The sequence below is a fragment of the Macrosteles quadrilineatus genome, unplaced genomic scaffold (assembly GCF_028750875.1).
Source record: "Macrosteles quadrilineatus isolate MER2022 unplaced genomic scaffold, UCM_ALF_1.0 Scaffold_3__2_contigs__length_128488019, whole genome shotgun sequence".
NCBI lineage: Eukaryota > Metazoa > Arthropoda > Insecta > Hemiptera > Cicadellidae > Macrosteles > Macrosteles quadrilineatus.
Window position 1 is genome coordinate 43345336 of NW_026542596.1, and position 13932 is coordinate 43359267.

The window sequence follows — 13932 nt, forward strand, 5'->3', positions numbered from 1 at the left end:
GTTTGTTTGTTTGATTGTTTGTTTGTCCCTTATGGACTCCGAAACCACTCGACAGATTGTAATGAAACTTGCAGGCATTATTAAGCATTATTCAAGGATGGTTTGTGTGAAGTTTGGTGCAGATCCGTCAAAAGGGCTCCGCCCCAGTGGCTCTGGAGTTTCCCATGTTAACCTTATGAGTACTCATATTTAAATGGAATTAAAGAATCTTAACGGCTGGTTCAATTAAACAATTTGATTCTTTGATGCTCAATAGCATTAAAAAGTTAATAGGTTTACCAACAGGGTGCAGCATTATTATTTTTTTAAATTTATGACAAGAGCAAATTTGCAACCAAAAGGTGAGTAAGCTAGCGAACGAACATCAACCTGGAGGCGAGTTAGCGTAGTGAAAGAGCTAACCTGAAGGCAAGTGAGCGCAGCGAACTAGCTCCAACCTAAAGGTGAGTGAGCGTAGCGAAAGAACTTCAACCAGGACGTTATTGAGCCATGCGAACGAGCTCATCTTGAAAATGAACGAGCATTTGACATCACACCACATTAGGACAGGACGACGTCTGTCGGGCCAGCTAGTCATAGATAAAACATACCTAGTATAAAACATGCCATAACATATTGAATTTGAATCCAAATCATTCTAACCGTTTTTGTGAAAACCCGAGTTTCTATTTTATTAGGCCTAAGTGATAGAAATATAACCACTAAAAACAACATATGAACTGGAGATATCAAGAAATAGTAACCTCATACCAAAGTTCGTCAAAATCGGAAACAAACAGAAACATACACATCACTTCAAATCCAACCTTTTTTGTTCTTGTGGGCCCAAAACTTAAACTCGAAAATTTGAACGAAAACCATAATTTCCACATACACTATGTATAGTGAGAGCTAATTAAGTGTGTAAAGAGAGTGTATAAAGCACACATGTATACGCCAGTTAACCACTAAAACATCCCGAATATTTGAATCTCGCCAGCTGTGAAATTACTCTGCTAATCCAGCTGTCGGCTTATGACATAACGCCACCCTAATGTCCAACAAAGCTGCCGGACACCGGACAGTGGTTCCCTGGTGGTACCCTGGGTGGACCACGAACCCCCGCCGTGTAAGCGGTACCGATAATCTTTTCAATTCGATTCACTTCCAACCATTGTAAATCTGGAATGCCCACTTAAATGAGTCCATGACGTATAAACGTTTGATCCCACCGTGAAGTGGCATTCGTTGGGGTTTGATGTAATTAGTTTTTTTAAAAAAAATAGTTACCTTTTATACTTTCATGATTTTTTCATGCTACCCAAGAATAAAACAAAATAAACGTTTTATCCTGCAATCTTTCTTGTACAAGACTTAAAATGCCTACTATCTTGTTTCAATACGAAAAAGGGCAAAATAATTTTGTGTTTCGTTTAATAATTTATTTATAAAGAATGCTAAGAAATATATAAACTGGTCCATATAAACATCAAAATAGCAGGATACAAAAATAAATAGTTAGTTCATACCACGAGAACGAACAGAACTACCTAATAAAATCATACTTAAGTTGTTTATTTACTATTTTGTCTCTACAAAATACGAATAGTTAACGGTATAATAATAACTTAACGGTTAAAACTTTATATCTTGTTATAATCTTTATATCTTGTGTTTGTTGTGGTTATCCTGTTAAAGTTGTTACCAATGTACCTAACGCCAACATTTTGTTCGATATCATAAATATACCATCAGTAATAGTAGCAAATAGAACATGACATGACAAATGCACAATAACAAAAATGGTATTTAGATCCAGAATCGATATTACATGGAATCGAACCAGCGACCTTCACATTTGAAGGAGAGGTCATTTCCATAGCACGATTTAAATCCTTCACCAGAATTCAAAGAATGTATTTCCTCCTGTGCGTCAATATAAAGTGAACTATTAACAATGTTTACGCATTTCCCATAAATGGTGAGCTATATCCCAACGCTCCTCAACGCACTTTCCAGCTATAGCTGTAACACAGAGACGGAATGGCCAGCTTTATAGCTCTATCTACCCTTCTATAGCTCTTCACTCGTCATAATGTCGCCAACAACCATCCAAACACGTACAAGTGCACGCTTTCCATCTTGATAGGCTTGTGAAAGTTTTCTGACTCATTCACTACTGGACAGCTACCACTTCTGGGACCTGGTCTATATTGGACCGTGTTCAGTGGTGACATTCCGAAACAAATTGAATGGGAATGTTTACTTTGTGATGAATGTTCCTTGAATCAATCATCTGAAATATTTCCTCGGGGATAGCTAAACAAATGCATAGGTAGACGATATGCTAATGCCTCCTATTGTATTACAATGTTTTTAAAGTGTAATAAGTCAAATAAACCTTAAGATGTTGAAATACTATATATTTGTGTGTTTTTGTTTTTGTTTATAGCTGTACACGTTTGTTACTACTGATAATTAAAGTTAAGGTTCTGTTACAAAAATGTACCAGGATACAAGATTTTTCCCTTAAATTATTGTCAATTTAGTTTTAATGGTCTGAGTCGGTGTCCTGTATAATCTTAACTAGGTTTCAACTAATTGTATGTTCAAATTGAATTATTGAGGCGTAATAACTTGTTTAAGCTCTAAAATGAATGTTGGTTTGTGATGTACTGGTTTTTTGCACTTCCCAAACGAAAAATAACTACTCATATTTTATCTGAGGAATAATCTATGATCAATGCGTATTTTGGGTAAGGTGAGAGATGAAAAAATATATTTTCTTCCAAAGAGGGATTTTCTGTGATTTGTATAGCAACATTGTTTGAATAATATTATTGGCCCTATTTTTTTATATAGAAGGAATTTTGATGTTTTTTGGGAAGAAAAAACGTCGAAACCTTGTATGCAATTCATATATTTTCTATATACAGATATTAATGTCATAAATTAATCTGTTAAAAACTCTGTACAATAAAACAACTATAATTGTTTAACGAAACAGTATGGTATATTCATTCACCAACAGTACCCTACTACCAAAGTAGATGGTTAAACATTCAAAACTTCAAACAAGGTTGGTTTAAACCTCTGAACGGACACTAAATGAATCTCTAACGAAGACTGTTGAAAGTTGATGGTTACAGGAGCGAGAAGCGTTACTTTACACGTCCTTGCCCTAGAAATGTTAGTTCCGCGGTCTTTGAGTTGAAAGCAAAGGTGAACTTGAAACAGAGCGTTTAGTGATTCAGTGGCGGTGAAGAACACCAATGAGAGTAAAGGTTGAACAATTAGGCCTATTGTTGTTAACTGGACATTATTCTTGGCACAATGCTATTTACGTCTAAAGATCTGCCAAAAAATACACTGAACAAACTTTAGACGTTTGATGCTGCAATAAGGTACATTTCTATGTTTTAAATATCCGGTGAATTTCTTATATCAGAGGCTGACCTTACATTTTAAAACGTGTATTTCAATCTCTGTTATAATCCTTGGAAAAAGGCAAAGGTTTACAAACAGAAAATCATATCACTCTGGATAATTTTTAAGTTAAGTAGTTAAGTAGTTTTAGTTAAATAAAAGTTAAAAAAAAAACAGAACTGATCAAAAAGCACTCTATAAACAATAAACTAGAAACAGCATACCTTAAAATTTACTTTAGTTAAGCAAAAGGAATGAAAAACATTTATCGAATGACAATGGTTGAATTGTCAAATCATTACTTCCTAACACTTAGTCTATTTATAATTTTACATACGACCGCCTAAATCCAAAAATAAGAAGTATTATGGGCTAAAACAACAAAACGTTAGACAATTCCATATAAAATATGACACGCTTCTAAATTCTTGTAAAAATAGATAACATTATGTTTTAGTACGTAGATATTACTACTAGTGCTGTTTCGCCAATTTCACAACACACTCAAACGTACAACCGAGTCAAAAATGACAGCCGTTCAAAGATTTCTTCAAAGAATCATTAAAGATCTGCCATTTTGAATGATTGAACTGTTGTCATTTTATAGTCATTTTTCTTTTGAGCTCAAATTTGAAGCTCTATCTATAGGCCTATTACTTTTTGGAATATCTAACCGAGCCGGGACTTTTTTCCACCCTGTATATGGAATGTATAACTTGTGTAAGAACTACAGCAAAGCCGGTGTTCGTTATCACAACCACAAGGTGAATTGCCCGACAAAGTTTACAATCTACCGTCTTGTGGGTAATTAAGCCGTAGTTTGCATAAAATGTTTGGGCGTTAAATCTACTGCACTATGCACATACGGGCATTTAATTAACCGTGTACTATTACTATAACGACTTGGTTGTAAGATATGCATAATAAGTATACCTTGAATGCATTTATATATTTAAATATAGTTCATAATTCAACAGAGTAAATAAATTTAAAAGCCGTGTGTGACTTACCATCCTAAATAACTTCTTGATCCATTGTACGTGTTATTAAATTTACGGAAAGTAAAAAATATGACACTCGAAACAAACAACAAGTACTCGTGAACCATTCTGTATTGACTTATACAGTATTACGATTTTTCAGAAAAAGGTCTGTAATCAGTTACATACAGTCTTACACGTAGAAGCATAAAGAAGCGCATTCATTGACTTAAGTATTACAATCAAGAAATCTCATCAAAATCTGAATCCTATATTCTTTTCGAAACAAAAACCTCATGGTTGCAGGACTTATTGTTGTCAGTGAGTGTTGTCCATTTATATCTGAGTGCACTATAAATATTACAGATTGTAGAGAATACACAACTATACGCTTTAATCTTGGCTTCTATAGACATCACGTCATTATCTGATTTGCTATACGTTTCTGTGATAATACCTAAATAAGAATAAGCAAACAAACAATATAGACGAGTTATTTTTGCCTGTAGTAGTTTTAACGTTGGTAATAAACACACCCTGCTACTTTACATACTGGAAAATTGTGTTCACTCAACCATAAGGATGACAAACATATAAAAGAAAGTGTTATATTGTATGTGTGTACCTATACACGTTGTGTGATCATGAATGAGTTGTCTAATTTTTAGATATTTTTTACCATTAAAACATAATAGTGGTAATCGAAATTACTTAATACAATTGTGATGTTTAAATTTCGTTAAATTAAAACATCGTTATTCATTGAAAATAATCTTAAATTTATTTACCCAGAAAGATCATGTTTGAGAGCAGTGAGGCGTAGCTCAGTGAATTAGCGTGACATTTAATGAGTAAAATTTGATTTCTCGTTGTCATAAGCGACAAACTATTGAAGTGAATTTTCTACCAAAATGTCGACAAAATCAGTTGACCAGCCATGTATAAAATTACAGTTGAATAAATTTCAGGAGTTAAGTTTAATTTTTGAAATCATGTGGCGTGTAGTGTAAGAATCTTATTTTATTTTTATTTTATTTTATTTATGCTTCCAACGGTACATGCCACTTTACAAAAAAATATTTTAGAGAAAATAGAAAATAAAACAATTGACAATTGAAGTTTCATAAAACAATAATCTTACTAGAGACAGAATAGGCATTATGCATAGGCAAGAATGTGAATTCCCAATTTTTCTAAGTGTTAACATGGTTGACTTATCGTTAAACGTATTTATTGTCAAACTGACTGAGAAACCGCAGCAAATTTGCTTATATAAAATGTACTTCTAGTAAAACTTTATCACTCAAAATACGAAATCAACACAGATTTCCGAAACTCATCCAAGTATCCTCTTTAACATTTTCAAGACATAGGTTTTCAATACATATATTACAGGGTACAATTGAACAAAACAACACACATTTACAATGAAATTGAAAGCTATGTTCTTCAGCATAAATGTTTCCTAATATTTAACATTGGTGCACATAGTATAGCTTATTCCTGCAGCATATTGGACGCTGATAGCATGTATTATAGACGTAAATTGATTTTATTAATATATTTTACCATACTGTATTGGGGTTTCTACCTTGTCATGCAGCAGTGTAAAATATAAACAATTCTAGCATATTCCTTCTTTTTATGACAAGTTCACACTTTTCAAACACATCAAGCATTGTCGGCCCCTATGTTTCTGAACCTATGAACATCAAGAGGTGTTATTGAACAGATACTGAACGTGTGACGCCGGGGGGGGGGGGGGGGGGCTAGCCCCAAAACATTGTCGCCTGGTCATCATTCAATGTCACCCGTTCGTCAACCCCCGACCCATCCCCTGTTGAATAATTCATATCTCATGTTTCTCAATGAAGAATCTGGATACGGCGTCATTATCGGTTTGTAGCCGATATGATCATACATCGTCGTTACATCTCGGGCCATTGACACAGTCCAATGGGTTGGGAAGGTCGTTTAGAAGTGAAATCGGTTAACATTTGTATCGTAAATGGTAAAATTTATTGATATAAAGCATACGATACTTGTATGGGTTTTTACCTTAGAAACACAACATATCTTGTCCTAAATTTACTGTATTGGTAAGTTATTTCTTTTCTGTCACAATGTTTTTCGTAGAGATATCTCCATATTGAGATTTCCTTAGGTAAAACCTTTGTTTTCCTCCAAGACAAGTAGACATAGCTACAGAATATAGCCTGAGATAAGATACACTCTTGATATTTGTATACAGCCCAAGATGACCTATGCCACACCATTATAACACGTGTAAAGTCATTGGTAATTGGCGAGATTTGAACCTTCGGGCCTTTAGTCCTGCGTGCTTTACATAGCATTGTCGTATCGCTATTACCATGAAGTAATATGTGGGATAGAGACGTCGCTAAGTGTTTCGTAGATCAAGTAAAAAGATAGGGGATAAAATAATAATGAAAGTTAAGATTAAACTAAATGAGCAACTTGTTAAAACGTTGATAAAAAACTAATATAGTTATTCAAGAGGTCAAATAAACAGATATCATTTACTGTTCACGAATACTGTTTTTGTAAGCAAGCAACAAAAGATAACCACATTGTAGCTAAATTTCACAATTTCCTAAAATTTCATGGTGACATTGGCACCATTTTGAACGCATTAATCAAGAGACTTTTTAAATAATTTGCACTAAAATATCGAGAACAAATTTTTCAAAACAGTTAATTGAAAATGTATCACGAAAACAGTTTTTGCGTCTCATTTGATCAAATAAAATGGATTAACTAAACGTGTGTCCATTCGATAATTGAAATCCTGGAAGAACGAAACACTACATTTCGCTAAAAGATAAACAAACAACGAATGATTCGATAAAAACTGTATGTTTGGTCTAGCGCGAAAACACCGCTCTAGTTTAGTTTATTGGAACAAAAAATATGAGCATATCAGTAATTAATTTTGAATTTGAGATAAAATAATTTCTTCTAAGGGGGAAATGTGTAGATTTGCTGGGATTAATCCTGTCTATAATTTTTGCCTTTTGTACAAAAATGTTGAGCATCACCTCAACGTTTGGTAATTTAACAACTTAAATAATTGACGTGAAAAATGTTTAATTATTCAACGAATATTGAACTATTACGGAGTTTTTGCACAGCACGTTAAAAACACGGTAAACGCTGTTAGTATTTTTAACGTTTAGCTAAACGTGAAACAAATAACGAATAGCGTTTACCTTGTGGTGCAAAACTCCCATTATAAAGGTATTCACACGTTAAAAAAACAACAATGTAAAAACAACAACTTAACAAGTTATTAATTAAACAATGTTTATTATTTCTTGAAAACATGTCGGCGGGTAACTTGGTCTGGCACTTAATGAGTTAATTCAATTAAATAACAGAACCTTTGACTTTTGATGGAACTTCAGGATAAAAAGGTAACACCAGAACCTAGAATTAAACTTGTACGATTTGCCGTTTAAATCATTATACAATAACCAATTCGAAGTAGTTATAAATGTTCTCTTTTGATTTAGCCTCTATATTTAAACAGTGTATACATTTGCTATATAAATTATCATTGTATATTTACCACGAACACATTCAATTTAAACCAAACAATTAAAAACTCTTGACCATCACGACATCGAAACTATTTCATTCACAAACCGCATACCCAATGGTAAACGTTCAAATCATGGTCACACATAATGATTATTTAACCCATATTCATCATCCCACCTATAATTTAAACCGTTGTGAAAGTGTCTATTACCATACGCGGTTCGAGCGTATTAATGCGACACATGATAAGCAAAATTAATACGACATGATAGTAAAATTAATCCGTTACGTGATAAGAAGATTAATTCGACAAACACGCTCGGTCTAATGATAGACTGCGCGGTCTAGTGTAGGTCTACTCGTAGCTCCGCCTATGTCTAGGCTAGACCTTGATTATATAGTATAGAAACCAGTGAATCCTACCTGTTAATGAAACTAGTCGCTGTAACGGTCTGTAAGCTGGTTTCATGTTACAGTTATAGCAGAAATATTTGCCTGGAATGCGGTTGTAAAGCACAGGAAATAGGGACCAGGTAATGCAGTTGTATTTTGGAAGTGTCAAAAATATACATTATGTAGGTTCTAAACGTAATAGCGTATACCGCATCTGCCGGTAAAACTTTTTAAAATGATCTAGGTTTGCTAACCACCAAAAGAACTTTTTCCATCCGCAACTGCTCGAAGGTTGTTTATAAAAACATAGCACGCTCATACTGTAAAACGGGATTGAATATATTTTCTGTATACCAAATTGTATACTGTATTGCCTGTGTAAGCAACTTGCGAATATATTTATTCAATATCATTGAATATTAATGTAGAGGTTAAATAGTCAATATATTAATATGTATAATAATAGTCAATATCGATATGACTGCATATTAATAGTCAATGACAATGAATATCTGACACGTTCGTACATTGTCTATGAATATAATTTCAGTTTATGATGAAAATTTAGCTAAACATATAGATTTGAAATAAAATTGAGGATGGAATTATTTTTCACCCAAATTTTCTTCTGTTTGATAAAAAAAATAATAATTTAGTAACCGGTAAAATTCGACTTGTTTAATAATGTCATGTCGCTTTTCCCCTTTTATGTCTCCATTGTTATAACCTATCAGATAATCCGGTCATTCATCTAAAAGTAGCCTTTGAAATCCAATCACACATTACAGTCTTCAGTAGAAATATCAAATACGTCTTGTTTGGCATCGTACGTGTTATTAAATTATCTGAAAGTACAAAAAATACGTCAAATAACACTAGTAATAATATATTTACACTTATAGTGTTTACAGTACCCACTAGCTATCTTTTATATGTAGACATATATACCGTCTTGTGAGTAAACAGTATAAGTGTAAATATATATTATTATAACAATATTTGACGCATATTTTGTACTTTCAGGCAGAAATATCAAGAATGAAAATCAAACTTAAATTGACCAAAGTTGGTAAACCGGTTTACAGATACTATTATGTTCTGTTAAATGTCCTATCAACCAATTTCATGTACAGTATTTGTTTCGTCACCTATTTGGCGCGCGTATTGTGGTGTTTCAAAGTACAGTAAAACAATATTTAACATCCGAAGCACGTATCAACTTTCTCAATTGATCAGGATGTAATAAAAAGTAGTTACGAAGGTATTTGAAGGTAACCTGTATTGTGGACTTGACATACTATTGTTTTATAATCATATTATCTACTATAATGATTTAATTCGCTGATGCAATTGTGCAACTGTAACAAATAAACAAAAAAACCCCAGTAATTTTATTGCTTAAAAAACTTTTTACAGCTTTGATCATTTTTTGTTTGTTTACAATGTAATTGACATTTTGTATCAGGTAGAATTTCAAGAGTGTTATGCAAATGACGGAAATCCAACAAATTAACTGTACTCCAACTACAGTTTGTTTATGTCAGACTGACAGTATACATTAATGTATCTTGCCATCAACACACGTTTTCTATTGTATTCATCGGAGTGCATCTACAATCGCACACAGAATGTTTACATTAAACGTATATGTGTAACACAGTAGAACTGCAATTGAACAATTAATTAATTAATTTTTATTGTAAGGAATTATTGTTGCCTACCGACACAAATAAGTAGTCAATAAACATACACTAAAATTAATTGAGTTGCAACCCGAACATACACGCTCAACACTCCCTGATAACAACTCTTATCGCACTGATAACAACTCACCCATTGGAATCCTCCTGTACGAAATGTTCCAGCATGTGAATCTTCAACATGATGTATTACAGTTATCCGCACATGACACACAGCTGACAGTGACACACGGTTGAGGTTATGTTGTGTTGGCGTCACTGACACTGATACTGACACAACGCGGGAGATGGCACTACTGACGTGCTATCGCCACCGACGCTAGCGCTCCAAAAGGACACACCGCCAACTAATCCCACTATCACCAAAACTATTAATTCCTTTTGTAGTTTATCGATCTGAGGGGCGCGTGTTCCCTTTGTGTCTACCCGCTATTGCACTCGAGCGAAAATCGGATTTGGGACAACTGTTGGGTTGATTTCGTGATCCGATTCGGTGTAAAAATCGCGTTATTCAAGTAAAAAAATATAAAGGTACATAACTCTCAATTTTTTAACAATTTAGCCTATGGTATAATATACTACAAATAATTATATACAAAATCAATGATGAATATAACTTATGAGGCGTGATCATGACGTGATGACAATGGGTAACGTGGGGACAATGGGAGATTTATCCATCATTTTTCTAACTATAATACAGTTATTTTATGTTTTGAAGCTCAAAAATAAGAAAGTTTAATTTTTAACCCATAAAACACCCCCCTGCTACCCCGTTCCCCCGTTACCCCGTTGCTGGTTTGCTAACTCGTGCAAATAAACGTAGGTTTACACTTTTGTTCAAAATTTTTGCTCGAGTTATAGTGCTAGTTGACAATATCTACACTATGTGATATATATACTGTATATTTACTCAACACTAAGCTCTCTAAATCTAAAGAAAATAAATGATTGTTATCAGTTACGGTCCGTTTTTTATTATTCAACTTTGTCAAAATTAGAATAAAATATTCAATTTAGTTTTTTCACTATTTATAGATAGACTATATTTATATAGCTTAGACATAATACCATAACACCAGCAGTGGTCATTGTGTTTATAAAATTAAAGTAACATCAGTGATGTGTCACTGAACTAAAACCACATGTTGGTTCCAAATCTCAAGACTTCCATGGATGAAATCACCACACAACGTTAGCACACACCACCACATCACCAGTGAGTCAACAGGTTCTACATACAGTAGGATCCAAAACATTTCAATCAGCTGTTAAATGATTTGGAAAACAAACCGAGCAAACAACCTCGACTAATTGGACCGAACTGGACTCACTGACGCTGGTTTTGTACAGTATACGCTTTCTGACCGTACGCAAGCCTACTCTCGCTATGTGTAGAAATGGGGCGTCTGCTGTAGTACATGTGGGTACAGTTGCTGTTAACAGTATATGAACCAATTTTGCTACGAGTATAAAAATCATACGCTTTTTCAATTTATTTAATTTTGGTTGCTCTTCCGTCATTCGTTTTTTTTTTTAGTTTTTTTGTAAAGAAACAGTCCAAAACTAGGTACTCGTATTTTACTAACGTCGACCTTTTGGTAGAAATTATCGATAAAAAAAAGACAAAAATGACATCAAGGTACAACATCTTAAAATTTGAAGGTGATTACAATAAATTGCTACTAGGTTTCCCAGGGATTAAGGTACCCCTGTCAAAGCAAAACCACAGACTAAGCGAGTTCCCATTGCCTGATTGGATTTTCACTCAAATATTTCCTTAAAGCTATCAGATTTATTATCTTTATATATAACATTCAGTTTGATAAGTACTTCGGTTTCTGCTAGATTGAGGGTATTAATATGTAGTTTTTAGTAAAATATTAATAGATTGGTATAAAATAAATAAATATGCTAAGTTTGATCAACATGTATCCATAAACAAGCAAACTACAACAGTTTACGTACCCTCCATAAGAAAAAAATTGATTATTACACATTTTTTAATTTTCTCAGTAAACTTTGATCAACCTTTTAATTCATAATTTGTTGCAATTTAATTGTCACTTGGATGAGTTATGCCATTCCAAAATTTAAAAGGGTTTATCAATTAAATCTGGGTGTTAAAGGTTTTATCGAGTTCTCAGTCAATTATTTCACGACTCGTAATTTTAAAATGTTTGCAATGCGATTCCCCTATAAAATCGCCAGTTAAGACTATAAATTAATGTTTTAAAGAATTTGTATAAGAATGCCCCTGATGAATATTTGAAAGCCTGAAAACTCCCTCTCTATACCTCTACAGCAAATTGGTTTCGTAATGGGGAAAGAAAATGATGTGACGAAGTTAACGAGTGACAATTAGAAATTTATACTTTTCACGATAAGAATAACAAGCAAATCCATCATTACATCCTACATTATATTATCACAGTAAACCCTAGGTAGATCGAGTTAACGATTCAATTTATCGATTGAAAGAACGATACTCATCTCATTTTCGAACGAAATAATACTGTCATTGTCGGTTGGCAGCTGTCACTTACAGTACCACACTTGGAAATGTGATTTCACTTTCATAATGGAGTAACGTTTCCAACTAATTTGTTTACACCCGTTTAATTAATTTAAAATACAAATTTAACTGAACTTTAAGTGTTAAAAGTACACATAATTTGTCATTGTCAAATAGATTTTTGCCGTACAAGGAATGATGGTATTTTATCTATATCTGAATGATGTTTGTGGGAATGTTCAATGTTACATTAAACGTCGTCAGCTTATATATAATATGAAATTGAACTTCTGAATCATTCACCCGATACAAAATAGAACTGAAGCTAAATGGCTACAATGCTCAAGTTTATCATACCTCAACATAGTATAACATCGTCATTATGAGTCTGATCTAGTTCAGCAGTAGTTTGTAGTTTAGGTCTGTGCATTAAGGTAACAGTAAATGCCATAAGACCCGCTTCAAAATATTAATGAGTCCAGCATAAATAAAGTTAATAGTTTTATTCCATCTAGGAAACACGATCAAAATCAATAGGAAAAATACTGTAGACAAAATACAACGAATTAGAGGTTTTTAAAAATACAACACATTTAAAACACGGACACGAACACAGAAAACATTAAAATGGTACGAATACACAATAAACACAAAATAGAGCTATCATGATAATGATTTGGTCCGGCGCGGCGCGGGGTTGGTAGTAGACACTTTTGTGTTCGTGTCGTCCGTGTTTTAAATGTGTTTTTGACGAGTTACAAGCTTTGAAAATGTTGTCTTCGCAACGAAACATGTAAGCTGATGAGCAATATTAATCGTTGGACTATTTGACGGAGGTATGTAAAACACCTATTATTGTCGTAACAATAAAGTCTAGGGGCCAGAAATGTGAATTTTGATTTAGAGTATATGAACGATATAGTGTTTGTAATATATAGACTCCAAGGCGTTAATTGAAAGGTGAAATAGTAATGAAAATCACAGTTATATGAATGAAAATCTATGCACTTATACACAGTTATCTATACTTAATTTAAAATCACCTTTTCACGTAATAAGCTGTCTTGTGACTAAGCCAATATTTTGTTTCAATAATTACTCAAATAATATTTAAAATTCTCATAAAGAAGATAATCAAAGCGCCATTCGAGAAGCTAGCGTTATAATTGCTGTAATTAAATTTAATTAACAAACAAAACCTTGGATGGATTTACACTGTAATTAGATTACTTTGTCGAAGGCTTTACACGGCCATCTTCAGCTGAATCTTAATTGATTTTTCGATAATTGTTTGAACGAAAGTTAAATTTGGTTGGATTATTTCAATTTTATATCCAGCTCTTTTGTAAAAGATAATAGTATCTGTTTCATAAATAAT

At 33.3% G+C, this 13932-nt stretch overlaps 1 protein-coding gene across 2 annotated transcripts in view; it reads right to left on the minus strand.

Annotated features, from left to right (window-relative positions):
* Window positions 1–13932, minus strand: part of LOC128988577 (rap1 GTPase-activating protein 1) — a 284990-nt gene that overhangs the window by 182399 nt on the left and 88659 nt on the right. The window contains exon 1 of one of the 2 annotated variants that reach the window (XM_054409977.1): window positions 10173–10254. The exons of the other annotated variant lie outside the window; for it this stretch is intronic. Coding sequence (XP_054265952.1) covers window positions 10173–10222 — 50 coding nt within the window. The 5' untranslated portion in view covers window positions 10223–10254. Of the gene's footprint in view, window positions 1–10172; window positions 10255–13932 lie in introns of those variants that run through there. 2 annotated transcript variants of the gene reach the window in all.